Source organism: Bidens hawaiensis, unplaced genomic scaffold, assembly GCF_021521415.1.
Source record: "Bidens hawaiensis isolate Kalapana, Puna unplaced genomic scaffold, B.hawaiensis_p1.1 tig00001412_1, whole genome shotgun sequence".
Taxonomy (NCBI): domain Eukaryota; kingdom Viridiplantae; phylum Streptophyta; class Magnoliopsida; order Asterales; family Asteraceae; genus Bidens; species Bidens hawaiensis.
In genome coordinates this window covers 2,497,041-2,513,067 of record NW_027491079.1, presented here as the reverse complement: position 1 = coordinate 2,513,067, position 16,027 = coordinate 2,497,041, and the positions used below count along the sequence as shown (strand labels likewise).

The following is a 16,027-nucleotide window of genomic DNA, read 5'->3' as shown; positions in this document are numbered from 1 at the left end:
TGACATGAAAGTGGAGGATCCTACGATGAAAGCCATTGATGAGAGAGAGAGAGAGAGAGTGAGAGTGAGAGTGAGTGGGGTGAAGAGTAGCAGGAGGGTGATGAGTATTATATAGGTGGTATCAAAGAGCTTGGAGTGTTTTGTTAGGTAGAGATTGGAAATTGCATGCACGGGACCTAACGGCATGGTTAATAGTTGTGTTGGGCTCATTCCCACTTGTACATTGTGATAAACGTGCAATGTATTTTAGCTTCTAATCAAAATACAAATTAAAGTACGTTGTGCCTCAAGTTTTCTTAATAATAAAATATTTTCTTTATAAATATCTTCATAAAAAAATAATTAATATAAATTAATTACGATTGTTATTTATGCATGCTTTTTATTTTTTCTTAGGTGGTGCTTGGGTGGGTTTTTAAAACTTACTTATTTGCTTGTTGAAAAGCAAAATGCGTTTGGCAAAACTCCTTCAAAAGTGTTAAATTGGAGCTTTTCAAAACTTGCTTTTGCTTTTCAGAAAGCAAATAAGTAAAAAATATTTTTAAAAGCTCACCCAAACACCCCTTTAATAAGAAATTTCTTAATGTATTTTTCTTAAAGGATTACTCTATAAAATAATAACAAACTTTTAAAATTGTTTCAATTAGGTCATTTATAAAATATTTTGTTTTAATCAGACAAATAAAGTTCTCTTTATATTCTAATCCCAAATATTTTACCTTGATAGCAGGCTATCTAGTTTTTTTTCTTTTTTTTTTTAATTTTGAACATCGCATAATATTTTTTTCTAAAATTAAAAAAATTAGTAAAATTTCAGAAAAATAAATTTTTAAATGCAAAAGGTTGCAAAAAATAATCTGAAAATTTGCCAAAAAAAAGACAGATAAAATATTTAGGATTGGAACACAAAGGAAACTTTAATAGCCTGATTGAAGCAAAATATTTTATAAGTGACCCGATTGAAACAATTACAAAACTTGATTACTGTTTTATAAAGTAATTCATTTTCTTAATAATAAGGGTTATTCTACAAAGGAAGGCAAAATAAGAAGGATGAGAAGGATTTATAGCCACATAAAAAAAACTCTTAAAAAATTAAAAATAAATACATAAAAAAATCATAACTCAAAATTTAATAAAAAACAAAAAAAGTAAAAAACACAAAAATGTTTCCACCGTCTTCCTCGTTCTAAAAAAAACAATGTTAAGGGAAAAAGATCATTGTTTCTTTTTGTTTGTCATTGTAGTGTTGTGTTCATTTTCGTCATTGACTGTGTCTTTTTTTCTTGATATTGTGTTATATTAGTCAACATTGTGTTATATTTTGTTCGGCATTGTGTTATATTTTATGATTTATTATGCCTTTTTTTAGTTAAAATTGTGTCTTTTGTTCATTTTTGTCATTTTGTCTTTTGTCTCTGCAATGTATCTTTTCGGGTTTTTTTTTTGTTTTTTTTTTTGGGAACGAGAATCATGAGGGAAACATTTTTGTTTTTGAAATTTTTTCATTTTTTATTTATATTTTGAGTTATGATTTTTTTAATTAATTTTTTAGATTTTTTTTAGTGGTTTTTTGTGTGGCCACAAATCTTTCTTACTATTCTCATTTTTGTCTCCCTTTGTATTTTAACTTTTCCCATATATATGATGTATTTATTTGCTGAAACGACTCAGGTTTTTGTTTATGTTATTGCTAGTATAGTGTTTTTTTTTTGAAATATTTTTAGTATGTTTTTAAGCAGCATTATGTAATGTTAATTAATATTATATAACATTTTTTTTTATTATTGTTATAGAAAAATAAAAATATTTCTTTTATTTCAAAGATAGAATGACGAATTAGTTCCCACCTCCCACTCAAGTGGAATCACACTAGGGTTGTTCACGAGCTGAGCCGAACCGAGTAAAGGCTTGCTCGTTGCTTGGCTCGTTTACAACCGAATCGAGCCGAACGGCTGAATTCAAACCGAGCAAAAAACGAAACGAGCCAAAATCGAGCAGAGCATTTTTCGATCAAAGATCGAGCAATTTCGAGCATTTTTTATTCCTTTTTCATTTTGAAATTTTCAATAAGAAACAAGTTTGAAGGCTGTAAATAATATATTTTGTAAACAAATTAGTAGTTTTTAGACAAACGTATAATAAGTGATAAATTTTTAGGAGAAAGAAATTTGAAGTGAGATATAATGTGCATGCAAACAAACTTTAAGTATTCTGAAAACTTGAATCAAATTAATAAAACTATAAAATTGACGGAATATAAACAATTTAAAAGGATTTAAAAAATTTTATACTTATATTTTATGTGCGTTGTCTATATATTTATATATTTGATCATATATAATTATATAAAAAATAAATTAAAAATATTCAAGCCGAACCGAACCGAGCAGACCTTTGCTCATTGCTTGGCTCGTTTACGAACCGAACCGAGCAAAGCGGCTCGTTTACAATCGAGCGAAAAAACGAGCGAGCATTTTCCGAGAAAATTCCAAGCTAGTGGTGAGCGAGTTCAACCGTCGAGCAGTTTGGACGGCCCTAAACCACACCCCCAACTTTGAAAATATGTGGGAACCGATCTAGCCCTGATGTGACAATTTTCACTGTAAACGAACGAAAGAGATTTTATGTTCGTGTTCGTTCATTAAGGAAATTAATGTGTTTACGAACGGTTCATGAACACAAACGAACACAATAAAATCGGCAGAGCCTAGAGATTGAGAACGGGTATTCATCAATGTGAATAATGAAAGCCTGTAAAGACATCGAATGAAAATGAACAAAGGCATCCTCGTGTTCGTTCATTTAACTTTAAAAGAACAAGGACACTTAATCGAACAAATATTTATGTTCATGTTCGTTTATTTAAAAATGGACATTTGTGTTCGTTTGTTTAAAATCTAAACTAACATAACTGAATGAAGATAAACGAACATGTATGAACAAACGTAAATGAACACAAAAATAAACGAACTTAAATGAACACAAATTAACAAATATAAAATCTTTAAGCAGATAGACCTATCCAGATAATATTTAATTATTTTCTATTAATATTAATACATAAATGAACATAAATAAACAGATATAAACGAACGTTGATGAACATTAAATGAACGAACGGAACATGTGTTCATGTTCGTTCGTTTAATTAAACGAACACAAATTTTTTGTTCATGTTCATTCGTTTATTAAATAAACGAACATAAACCAACTTCCCGCCGAACGGTTCACGATAGTTCACCTAACGTTCGGTTCGTTTACTGGCCTACACCCAATGATCTAAACAGCTGTGGTAATTATCAACTTTCCAATTAGGAACCTATAATCACCTAGGTGATATACATTCACAAGAAAAACAATCAACATCTTCACATTCCTTAAAGTTAAATATCATTTAATACCACCAACCACATAATAACGCTCCATAACAAACTTTGAAAACCTTAAAACACAAAACTCTCAAACCTTAACCAAGAGTACGAGCATTTAAAATGCCTAGCTTCAAAACAACAAGGAACAAAAAAAATTAAGTTTTTCAAGCACTCAACTTGGCTCCAGAAGCACGGCATGTTATTTGGCTTGATCTGAAAAGTAACAACCACCACAAGTGAGTGTCATGTAAGTGTTAATTTCCAGCTGTGCACATGCAAGATAAAGTTACCAATAGTAGAACCAAAAGAGCATTGATTTCACAAGTTCAAAAGTGGATCATGAGGGGATATGTATATAGTATATATCTCAATTCAATATCAAACATATATTATAATATCTCCTCTAATTTTTTAAATATATTTTCCTTTGTTGTTTCATGTTATATTTTGAGGATATTGGATCTGGGTCAAGACGTGTATGATTGTGGACTAAAGGCTTGTGTCAGACTGGAGGCATATTGGGCTCAAGACCCATGACTTGAAAAGCATATATCGTCGTCTGTCGTCTCATTTAGGAGTTGTTCTTTATGTGCGTTATTGGAGTTCTCGCACATTCAGTCTTCATCTCCTTGATACCTCTCTGCATCAGATGATCGTTATCTCGCTTGTCACTATCAATCTTCAAGTGCTTAGTTTCATATTCTGATTCTTCTTCGATTATCTACTTGAGAGATCTTTCATCTTTATCTGAGTTAGGGTTTCATTGTATCAATGATTCGTCTTGTTCTTTGTAATTCTGGTTATAATTTTCTGTATCAAAAGCCTGTTCGTGTTGTCTCGTCTTGTTTTCTGTTTGTATTCTTTCAATAAGTTGCTTAGTAACTTCTGCTGTAAATTTAAGAGAGTTTTAAATGTAATGTCGCTAGAAGTAACTACTGAAACCTCACAGTTCAACCTATTTATTACAACTTGTTTACAGCTTATTCGTCAATTCGTTTGCAGCATACCCATCCATCTGATTTGTTTATATAAAAATGTTAACCGGGTGATGTTTGTGTATTGACAAAATTAGTCATATAATTCTTGTTCGAATCCAAAAGATTTCATGCTTCAATTGACAGACAAGGCATACTAAAACTCTACATCTATTAGACTCTGGATATCTTCTTGTAACCTAACTTAAAAAAAATAATACTAATTATCAGAAGCATTCGCATCCTCAAAATCGCCAAACATCCTCGCCGTCAAAACTAATCATCACCATCATCTTCTTCCTCAATATCCTCCACAAACTGCATGTTTCCTTCTTGCCCTTCCATTCCGCTTCACAAGTGTAACAAAATTCATCTCCACATCTGCAAAACAAACAAACCTAAACCTGTAACAATATGCTGCTAACAATAATCCACACATGCTTGGTCAATATCATTTCATTAAGACAATAGACATAGGGTACCAACAAAGCTAAACAACAAAAAAACATCGCAAAATTAGTGAGAAATGTAAAAAATGTACCAGCACGCCAACCTGAAAAAAATCATCATCATCATCATCATCATCATCATCATCATCATCATCCTCCATAGCGGCGACTTCTTCTTCATCGGTATCCACGATGTTTTCTTCATTCCAAAGAGGACAACTGCATGTTGCCTTCTTGTTCTTCCATTCCGCTCCACACGTGTAACAAAATTCATATCCACATCTGCAATATAAACATAAAACTGTGAGAATATGCTTTTGCACATTAACTTGGGTTTCCACAGCAGCTTCTGTTATAAAACTTTGATGTGCTTTTGGGAAATTTATATAAAGATACTGTTTTTAAGTGTTTCTTTGCTGTTGCAGCTTTTATTCAGGTTTTATGGAAGAACTAATAGTTGATCATTAATAATTATCTCCAACAATGGTTCAGTGAGGCTTTTTCTAAAATGGCGCGTTTCAACCCAAATCCATTTTAGTAAAACTCAAAACCAATTCTGACCAAACCAAACTGGTTGACTATTAAATGCACCATTTTGACCAGAACCCAATATAGCCTGCCACCCTGCCCGACCCGATCTGCCCGTTTGTGTATGTATCTTTGCAACCTTAGATCATTCCTCTCGCTCACATGATCTATGTAAACACAAGCATGAAGGCATGACATAACTTTAAGGGCATTGTATGTTATGCACTGAACTTATGTATTGACTATACAAAGTATTATCAACAACCCAACTCTAAATTAAACCTATACAGCTATGTGAGGTTCCCTTGTTTGTTACTATCAACGCCCACTTTGTTACAGCAAAACCATGTAAATCACCGCAATTCTCATATGTTGCCACTCTCAATTTTCTTTTTACTTGGTGTACACGAAGACACGTGTAGAAAGTTAGTGAAAATAATGTACCTGCATGTCATGTGGTAGCAACCAGCGACTAATTCTATTATATGTTTGCATTTTATGCATTGCCTCCACGAATTCCTTGCAGCCAGATTTTTAACCTTTGATTCTTCCACAAGTTGTGTCGGGTTTCTACTTTTATACTCGGAACACCTCATATTTTCATGCCACGGAACCCTGCAATTAATGCAGAAACTACCATGACATTTGTAGCATGTTCTAGCTCCATATACATAATTCAATCCAGGAATCTTAAGTTCACTCCTTGACATCAACGTAGAGCACTTAGGATACGGGCAATAAACTTTTTCTGTAACCGGAATTGACTCTTCTTTCATCCGTTGTCTCATCATCTCAGTAAACTTAGGGCTCAAGAACTTTTCACAGCTTTCAATTCTCAAATCAATCTCGCAACCTTCGTGAGGGCAATTTGGTAACACACCACTGAGAAGTTTCACCTCTACATGTTGCTTCATGCAAGAATAACAATATCGGTGTGTACAACCTTCAACTGAAAAGAATTGGTTGATAGATTTATCGTCTAAGCATATTACACAATTTTCAATCATTTCTTGACTTGATACCGCCTTGCTTATTTGAGAGTTTATTGCTTCTCTCGCAAGCTTCATTGCAAATTTAACATCCTTACTAGCAATAAGAGTAGGTTCACAGTAGGTGAAACAATCTCTAAAGAGATTCACTTGATCCAAAAAAGTTATCATCTTTTGTTGTTTTGGCCGCCACTTACCACTAACCTGAATTTGCCAACACAAATCATAAATAATCAAGATTGAACATTTAATAAAAATAGGTAGGGTTGTAAACAAACCAAACGTTACTATTCACTGTTTGACGAGATGTCTGTTTTTGTTAGATCATTTAGTAAATGAACGAACATGAACAAGGAATTCTGTTCGACTGACTAAATTGCGAACACAAACATAGGCTATGTTCACTCAATTGCGTTCGTAAGCGTTCGATAATGTGTTTGTTTACGTACATTTATGTTCATTAATGTTTGTTTGTTCATTAAAGATTTTCAATTTTTTGTTCACCGTATCTATGGGTGGCAAATGTGACCCATGGGTTGAATAAGTTGTATTAAAATGTATATAATGAGTCAAACTAAAAAAAGAAAAGGATTGAAACGGGTCAAAACTGGTTGCCATTTCTTGAGTTTTTTTTTTTTTTTTTATGGAACGAGAAAAACGGAGAAAACTTTTTAGTTACTTTACTTTTTTTAGTTTTAGATTTATATTTCGAGTTATGATTTTTTAATTATTTTTTTTAAATTTTTTAATGAGGGTTTTTTGAAATGGGTCAAAATGGGTTGAAATTTAAGAAACCCCTCGCTAAAATTTTCAAAAAAAATAATTAAAAAATCATAACTCGAAATAAAAATCAAATAAAAAAGTAAAAAAACTAAAAAATTTCGTCTATTTTTCTCGTTCCATGAAATAAAATAAAAAAAAGAACTTAAAAAATATCAACCCGTTTTTATCCGTTTCAATCCTTTAGTTTGACCCATTATATACGTTTTAATACAACCCATTCAACCATGGTCACATTTGCCACCCCTAGCCGTATCCGATAAAAGCTTAACAAACGACCATGAACAAATATGAGAACTTGAAAACGGGCGAAACCCACTCACATATTGATACAGGGGATGATAATCGCAATAAAACACAATCCTCTTTAGCTCCAACTCCGCCGCAGCGTGCAAAGCCTCAATCAACGCCTGCCCCTCAACACTCCGCCTACTCATCCGATCATCATTGCCCAACTCCAGAGGCTTCCTCAACTCAAAAACCATCTCATCCTTCGAGTCGCATATCGCGACACCAATCCCCGCCATTGCCACCGTCTTATTCAACCCCTTAACCCTCTCATCACTCAACAAACCCTTAAAATAAACCCTAAATATCTCTTCACTATCTTCTTCATTCTTGGAATTAGACGAACAACCCTCGCCGTACGGCCGGTCGATGTTATCATCGATTACTAGCCACTGATCCCCCGGGATCGGACGGGTGAGGCCCAATTGGGTTTTGATGATCACGGGGTCTTGAATTGCCGTTTGGAATTTGTTGGGTTCTAGGGTTTGTGATGATGAAGGTTGGATTGCGAGTGATGCAGCCATGGCTTCTTCGAGTTGGAGACGGTAGGCTAGTTCGAGGTCGGACTCGAAAGCCATGAACTCGCGGTGGTGTTGGGCGATCAGTTCTATGTTGTCGTGGTTCATGTTGGTGTTGATAGAGAGTAATTTAGGAGTATCCAAATATATAGTTAGGGTCGGTTTGTTACCCAAATTTTCGGGTTTTAATTTGGAAGGTGTAAAAGGAATTGATTTTTGATTTGATAATTGCAAATTACAGACAAAATTACAAAAATTATTCCTTGTTTTTCACCCAAATTTCACTGGTTGTCTCCGATCTTTAAAATTGATCTTTTCTGTCCTTTAAGTTTCAAAATCCTTCAGCGTTTGTCCTTTTCGCCTAACTCGGTTAGATTTTCTCGCTAAGTCAGGCCACGTGTCTTGCACATAAGGGCAAATTGGTCATTTTACCTATTAAGTTAAAATAATATTATAATAAATAAAAAAACAATACAAAATTTAATATATAATTAAGACTCTCTCTCTCTCTTCTCCCCCTTCTTCTTCTTCCTCCACCGCCAAGCTTTCCGCCCACCACCAAACTCTCCGGCGGCCGCCGCCGCCGTCTTCTCCGATAAAACTGCTTCATCACCTCTCCGTCACCATCAACGTGTCTCCCGCTGGCCACCATCAGTTTGTCATCATCGCAAATCACCACCATTCCCGTCATCCCACCGGCCACCATCAGCCCGTCTCCCGCCGGGCAAACAACGATCTATAATCTTGATAAACAACGATCTGTAATTATGTCTTATCCAAACCCAACACACCTTCGCCGCATTGTTTTAAGGCTAACGAGCAGTGAGTTCCGACGAAGCCTCTGGCGCAGGTAACGAGTACGGAGAAGCCGTTGGGGGGTCTACGTGGCGTTGAGGAGCGGCGAACTTGTTTCTCCCAGGCGGCGGCGGTGCCGTAGAAGGGCTGATAGTGGCCGGCGGGATGCCGTCTTGGATCTTCTCAGCGAGGTCAGCGGCGGTGCCGGGGGAGAGGGCGTCGGAGGAGAACTGGGTGGGGTTGAAGTCTGGGGAGAGGAATTTGGAGAAGATGGGGTCGGAGGAGAAGGAGTCCAGGAGGGTTTTTGACCTTTGGCTAATTACCCACGAGTTGCAGGTTTCCGGCAGTAGATGTCCACACCGGAAAAACGGGGTTCTCCACGAGTTGTAGGTTTCCAACAGTCGATTCGGCTAGTTACCCGCGAGGTTCTCCAACTTCTTCGATACCGCCGACAACCCTCTCCGTCTCTTTCATTTTTCCGGCAATACATGATGACGAAACCCCAAATATGGGACCTCCATGAACATGTTGCAGGTTTTCTTTAATGGTGGGGTGAGGTAGTTGGTGGTAGGAGAGAGAGAGAGACAGATATTTATATAAATAAGGTTTTTTTTAATTAGTTTTTTTATTTAATTCAAATATTTTTAATTAACAGGGTAAAATGACCAATTTGCCATCATGTTCAAGGCACATGACCTGACTTAACGAGAAAAATTAACTGAGTTAGGCGAAAAGGACAAACGCTGTTGGATTTTGAAACGCAAAGGACAAAAAAGATCAATTTTGAAGATCAAGGACAACGAATGAAATTTGGGTGAAAAATAAAGGACAATTTCTGTAATTCTGTCCAAATTATATGGTTACGACTTCCGTGTGGTTATGGGTAGAGAACAGATAAAATGTTATATAGGAAGGTTAAATTTGAGGTTTTACTATTTATATCGTATAATTTTTTTTAATATTTTTTAAAAGTGAATGTGAGTGAATGAGAGAAATTAAAATATTAAATATATAAAAATATTATTTAATTGAACAAAAGAGAAACTATAGTGATTTTTAGTGTAAATATATAATATATATGGATATATATGATAGAAAATGGGCTGGGAATGATCAAAGATTCATCTATGTTATTTTACAAATCGTTATCTTTTATTTCTTTAGCGTCTGTGTAACTGGTTACTGGGATCTCAAAAGGCTTACCACTCGCATACAACTCACATTACCCGAGTTTGAATCCTAGACCGATCAGGGTCATGTTCGAAAATCACTTAAAATTTCATGGCTCTGGGCGAGTAAAAATAAGTGGCCCTAAACTGATTATTTTTTACAATGTGATAAAAAAAATTAAGAATTTTAGCAATTGAGATGTGTTATACAAACAAAAGTAAATAAAAATAATAAGCAATTTACTAAAATTGCTCATATATCATATCATGCTATCATAGAATATTATCATATTATACCCGAAGTCCATTAACGTCAATTAATTATCATGGGTGGCATGGTGTAGCTAACCCATACGTCTATACGGAAATAGGAGCGCGGACGAATCACACAACTTATTCCCCTGTTAACAAAGTCATCTACATTATCATATGCATAGCCTCTCAAGTCAAGTTTATAGTTAAGTTTGCGACATCTTGTGTCACTTCATTCTATGCAAATTGATGAGTTAGTGGTCGACTTGGGTATCACAATGCAATACATATAATTTGTAAGCATGTAAAATGACTTGTTATTCAATCATAATCATAACACATCTTCGATATGCACGCTTTCAAATTTCATAACGTGTTTAAACTAGTATCATATGCTGAAAAGCAAAAAAAGATTCATCTGCATAGAAAAGGTTTTCAGATATTTAAAGTTGTGTAACTCTTGACTCTCTAAAATAAACTAAGAAAAACTAAACTAATTTTATTGATTTCAAGATTGTTCTTTGAGTTTTAAAATATTGTTGGCTTTAAAGGGAGTGATTTTTACATATTTCCCCTTCTTAACCTTTGAAATTACATATTTTCCTAAAATACAAGTTTTTAATGCAAAATGTATAATGTTCTTTAAGCATGGTTTGAGTTTAGGAAGGGAAAATATGTAACCCATTTTAAAAGTTTTTAAGTTTAACCCTTAACACCCTCAGTCTATTTATGTAAGCTCATTTAACCTACAAATGCAATAAAATCAACACCTTTTAATTTGTTAAAATATGACTAATTATAAATTGCACAAGTCTTGAGCTTCGTATATCCGAAGTTTTGGGATGTTACCATTGTAAATCACACCTATTGACCAAAATAAGTTGTGGTGCATTGCATTAAGATAAAGTTAGTTCATGATTACATAAATCATTGAACGATAACTCTTTGACACACTGGAGGATCGCCCCAACTAATAAACCATGTTTGATCCACGTTCACGTTTTCCAAAAATTAGGTTTGATTTATTTGTTTTGGTACATCAAATATTAGCTTACTATTGCACAACAATACAAACGACTCCTGGGATTTGAGAACGTCGTCATGAGTTGCAAATTGATGTTGGAGAACCACGTTAATAAATCACCATTATTAATCTCTCATATTCCATCTTGACGGGTGTTTTTCACTTTTTAGTTGGATCACTACAAGTATTCTTATGATACTTTAATGTTTCTAATTAATCTCATGCGTCAATATACGACTCTGTGACCCTAATATTCAGCCCACTCACTTCCACTTGCAACAACTTTTCTTCATATTTAAAAAACAAACCAACCATATGTACAAATGTCCAACTCCCTCCAAAAGATATCAAATTCAAAACAAAACTACCTAAAAAAACATGGTCCCATTAAATGGACAAAGTCATCTGAAATCCAAACAACAATCAAACCAACTAGAAATGTATCCGAGTGGGCCGCGCCTTCTCCATCCTGGTTTCACCATACGGTTCATCATTATCCATCCTTTTGTTGTTCCTAAACGCCCCACAAGCAACGACATAGGCAATGACCAACACGATTAGAACAACAATGTTGATAACCGACACCTTCCTCCAACTCTTCTTTAAGCTCCCTAACACTCCCGCCTTACATGAGTCACAGTTGTAGCACAATTGCTCTTGATCATTGCTCCACCTATTGCAGTCAAGATTGCTAGGTAATGCTGCTGAATTCACAGGGGTCCACACAGTCTCGTTCACATATGTGTACCCGCACTCTGTTGGTGGCTTGCAACATCCAGACTGGAAACATGTTCACACATTAATATTAAGTTTATTTGGTATAGTAAATCAATCATGCTGAAGACATTATATTATGGATTAGAGTACATGCAAAAACATGTTCAAAGTTTTATTTAAATATTATTATTTATAGAAATTGAGACAATTAATAGCTGTTAGGCTCTACATTATGAAGGCGCTAAGGAGGCGTCAAAAGCCAAGTCACCCGCCAAAGCCGGTGTCAAACCACAACACCATCGTTATCACTCAGGCGCCAAACACATTTTTACTCCAGCGACATCCCGTTAGGCTGTATGCTATGGTGAGGGGCATCGAAGCCCCTCCACAGTGCCACGTGGACACCGGGGGCTTCAAAGCCCTTCTCCATAACGTCCCGCTATGATTTAAAGCCCCTTTGGGCGCCCCATTATATATATAAATATATATGTATGTGTGTGGATGGGAGAGAGAGAGAGAGAGAAGGCGCCGGTCGTCCTAGAGCCGCCGCCCCCTCCGCGCCCCCCCGGCGGTGTTCCCCCTCTATCGGCGCCCAAAAAAACCCCTCCACGGCGCCATAGCGTGTAGTCTTAACGCCTTGCCCCTTTTTAGTGGATGGGGTTCACTTCAAACTCACCAATCATATGCAAACACGTTAACTCATACTAATTTTGTTATTTATATATATATATATATATTTAAATATTAGATAAACCACAATGCATTATTCAAGGATGAACTAGTTAAAACTTCACCGCCCACATGGCCGTGACTTGGCGCTTTAAGTAGACCCTTAGGCTGGTTGTGGTTGGGTTAGTAAACACACCAAGTCACGACCAAGTAGGCAGTAGGGCTTTAACTAACCAACTCGTTAACCAAGGTGTCGGGGATTAACCCACAACCGGGGGGGGGGGGGTATGTAACATCGTGCCGCGGTGTAGCCAACGTTGTGAGTGCCAACCTCAACTTTAGTCTTTTAACAATTATTTTACAGCTCTACAACAATCAGCCTTAACCCACAACACAAATTTAAAAGTTATCCCATAATTGCCCTTTATATATAAAGTGAACTCTCTGATCTATGCATGTGAAAAGTCCCATTGGCATGCCAGCCAATGTCTTGGGTGTGGTAGTTTCGTCCTTTTGTGTTGACGGTTAATTGGGCGGTGAAGATTAACGATATTAAAGGGGTATAATATTTATATTTTTATCTTTTTCCTGAAAAACCTCGCTCCTAATAGCTTTATTAATTGTTTAAATATTAAAACCTGATATAAATATGTAAACAGGATAATAAAGTGTGGTTTCGAATCATTTTCCACGAAACCCTTTTTCTTATACTATACGTTTAACTTACCGCTTATTTTGATTTGACGTTATAATATTGGTGATTTTTTTATCTAGAGTATATGTGTATAACATTTTAATTTATAAATATCCAAATTTGTTAATTTTGATATAAGTTATGCCAGAAAATGAGTTGTTATGTCATAAATCAAGTTGTACCCGATATAGATTAACATACTAGACGGATCTAAAAAAAAATTCATAGGTATCCTAAAATTGTTTTAGAGAAAGTGGTATCCCGTGTTTGGTTAGAAGTATACGAATGCATACCGTGAAAAGAAGCATGTTTTATGTGTATACTCTATAAATTATAATTATAAAATAAAAGTAAAAATTATCCTATAAATAAAATAAAAGTATTAGAAGGGATGTAATAAATAAGTATTTAAAAGATAATAATAATAATAATAATAATAATAATAATAATAATAATAATAATAATTTACTTAGGACCCGTAATTTACTTGGTAGTTTGATGAAAAGTTTGAAAACAAATAAAGTTAAATAATGCATCAGATAAATATTAGTTAAAAATAAAATGAAAAACTAAGCAAGAATATATCTGAACTCACGGACTTTCTAAAATTACATAAAAAATATTATTATAATTATATTATGCAATATCTCCCATTTATTAACTGTTTAAAAGACAAAAGAAACGACGGTGATCACCTGAATAGGATTGAGCTTTCGTAGGTAATACATGTCAGCAGTCTCCGGATACCCACCGATGACTCGACCCGTTTTAGCACAAGCTCTTGAATCATGAATACAAGATCTGATTTTACCCCAATAACTGTCACTGGCAACTCGATCCTTGAGCCAACCCGAATAGTCCTGCAAATGGAGGTGTTCATGAAACCGAAAAAACAGATCGAAAACCGATTTACCTAAAAAACCAAAATGAAACAAAAACCAACAGCCTGGTTTTATGTTTTTGTAAAAACCGAATTCACATTTCGCTTTTGATTTCGCATGTAATAAAAACCAAAATGAAACAAATTTATAGATTTTCATTTTTAATATTAAAGAGTTCAGCGGGTCGTGTATAATAACTCAACGACGCTGAAGAACGATAACTTTGTTTTCGGTAGGATCGGTTTTGCTATTCAAAAGAGGTTAGCGACGCAACTTATTGTCCGCTTACCTGCCTCTCTATTGTAATTGAATTCTTTTTATTTGTCAATAATAATAATAACTCTTTGACTAAAAAAATAAAATTTAAATAATTTATAAAAAAATATTACAAATATAACTTAAATATTTTAGCTCAAATATCTTATAAATTAATAATCCATTAAATAATTATTTTGAGCCATTTTTTTTTCTAAATAATTTAAAATCTAAAATCAAAGCTGAACCCAGACCAAAAACCGAACAGTACACACCCCTACCTGCAAGTAGTAATCCGGGTAGACCCGGTTCAACACGGGTCGACCGGATCCTTTATCCGTAACCGCGTAGGCGAATATAATAAACCCGATCAACACCGCAATAATAATAAACATTGCCCATAAGTAAAGGTACATAAGGAAAGTGTTTCTATAACACGCGCCGGCAATGCCGGCGAGTGAGACGACCATGATGGAGACTCCGATGACGATTAATGGCCACTGAAGGAAGCTCATGCAGTCGGAGTTGTTGGCGCGTGTGCTGAGCCATATGCCGCCGGAGAGAATGGGGATTGAGAGGAGGAAAGTGAGGAAGTTGAGTAAGCCAATTAAGTGGTTGCTTGTTCTCATGTTTGAATCTGAACCTGTGTGTTTGCAGAGGTTGTGGTTTGTGAATATTATATGGGAACAAAGGGAAGTGTTTTTTTGAATTAATATAGACAACTACCTCGCATTTATCATACATGTCCTTATCGGAAATATTTTTTATATAAAAACATTTATCGGAGGGCTTCATTAACGTATTTGAAGAGATGAAATTGTTTGGTTATCTTCGGGTTAAAAATAGAGAAAAGAAATTTGGGCTTATATGGAAAGATTGGTATAGATTTCGGGTCCTCGGGTGTAACTATTGTAATTTGGTGGGGTTGACTATGGTGGTTGTTCTGGTTTCGTATCGTTTGGTGTTTGTATTTGATGCCTAGCGGCTTACTAGTGTCTTTCTATTAATTTTTGTTAGTCGTTCAAAAAAAAACAAAATTATGTAACTTGTTAAACAACGGGATAAGGTAAAGCATACCTTGTCAAGTGGTTGTATTAGAAATTGAGTAGAAGCAAAATGCGAAGTTGATACTCATTAAGAAGTTTAGAGTTCAAGTTATGTGGTGAACCGTAGAGTACAATTAGTAGCAGATTAAATGAGTGTTTGAGTTGTTCTAACAACTCTTTTTTTTCAAACCTCTAATCGGGTGAAATTAAATGACAAAACCTATTGATATCAAACGACTAATTACCATCTTATAAATACATAGAGACGAAACCTTTAAAAGCTCTCTGATTATTTTCTACCTTTTCTCGAGCCACCGGATTGTTTTATTTGTAAATGGAGGCTTCTCATGCATTTGACCCGAATCCACAGGTGTGGGTCTTACCAAATCCAGATAGCTCTTAAACGGGTTATAAAATCTCATTAAATTAAAATTAATCTCACCTAATATTTGATATGGAATTCTATAAAACAAATGCACTAAAATTAATATTCGTTTTTTTAAAAAATATATTATTTATAATTAAAGAATCAATATTTAGTAAAAAAAATAAGCGGGTCATGGGTTTCACCAAACCCAAATAACTTTTAAACTGGGTTATAACATATCAATTATTTGTTAAACCC

General features: G+C 34.9%; 2 protein-coding genes across 2 annotated transcripts; both read right to left on the bottom strand.

The window, feature by feature from the left end:
* Positions 1 to 4,691: 4,691 nt before the first annotated feature.
* Positions 4,692 to 7,964, bottom strand: LOC143574415 (E3 ubiquitin-protein ligase RSL1-like). Its single transcript, XM_077059044.1, has 4 exons — positions 7,418 to 7,964; positions 5,770 to 6,518; positions 4,890 to 5,079; positions 4,692 to 4,729 (listed from the first exon to the last, which is right to left on the bottom strand). Exons 1-4 carry the CDS (start codon positions 7,958 to 7,960, stop codon positions 4,718 to 4,720), a joined length of 1,494 nt encoding a protein of 497 aa, XP_076915159.1. The 5' UTR covers positions 7,961 to 7,964; the 3' UTR covers positions 4,692 to 4,717.
* A 3,393-nt stretch (positions 7,965 to 11,357) lies between these two features.
* LOC143574404 (tetraspanin-3-like) lies at positions 11,358 to 14,985 on the bottom strand. Its single transcript, XM_077059040.1, has 3 exons — positions 14,638 to 14,985; positions 13,916 to 14,080; positions 11,358 to 11,920 (listed from the first exon to the last, which is right to left on the bottom strand). Exons 1-3 carry the CDS (start codon positions 14,983 to 14,985, stop codon positions 11,573 to 11,575), a joined length of 861 nt encoding a protein of 286 aa, XP_076915155.1. The 3' UTR covers positions 11,358 to 11,572.
* Positions 14,986 to 16,027: the final 1,042 nt, after the last annotated feature.

Excerpts from the sequence above, each read along its gene's own strand:
- LOC143574415 (XM_077059044.1), bottom strand. The coding sequence starts at position 7,960 with ATGGCTTTCGAGTCCGACCTCGAACTAGCCTACCGTCTCCAACTCGAA. Across the intron at positions 6,519-7,417 it reads ATCATCCCCTGTATCAATAT|GTTAGTGGTAAGTGGCGGCC; the intron begins GTGAGTGGGTTT and ends TGGCAAATTCAG. Across the intron at positions 5,080-5,769 it reads TGCTACCACATGACATGCAG|ATGTGGATATGAATTTTGTT; the intron begins GTACATTATTTT and ends TTTATATTGCAG.
- LOC143574404 (XM_077059040.1), bottom strand. The coding sequence starts at position 14,985 with ATGAGAACAAGCAACCACTTAATTGGCTTACTCAACTTCCTCACTTTC. Across the intron at positions 14,081-14,637 it reads ACCCGGATTACTACTTGCAG|GACTATTCGGGTTGGCTCAA; the intron begins GTAGGGGTGTGT and ends CTCCATTTGCAG. Across the intron at positions 11,921-13,915 it reads GAAAGCTCAATCCTATTCAG|TCTGGATGTTGCAAGCCACC; the intron begins GTGATCACCGTC and ends ACATGTTTCCAG.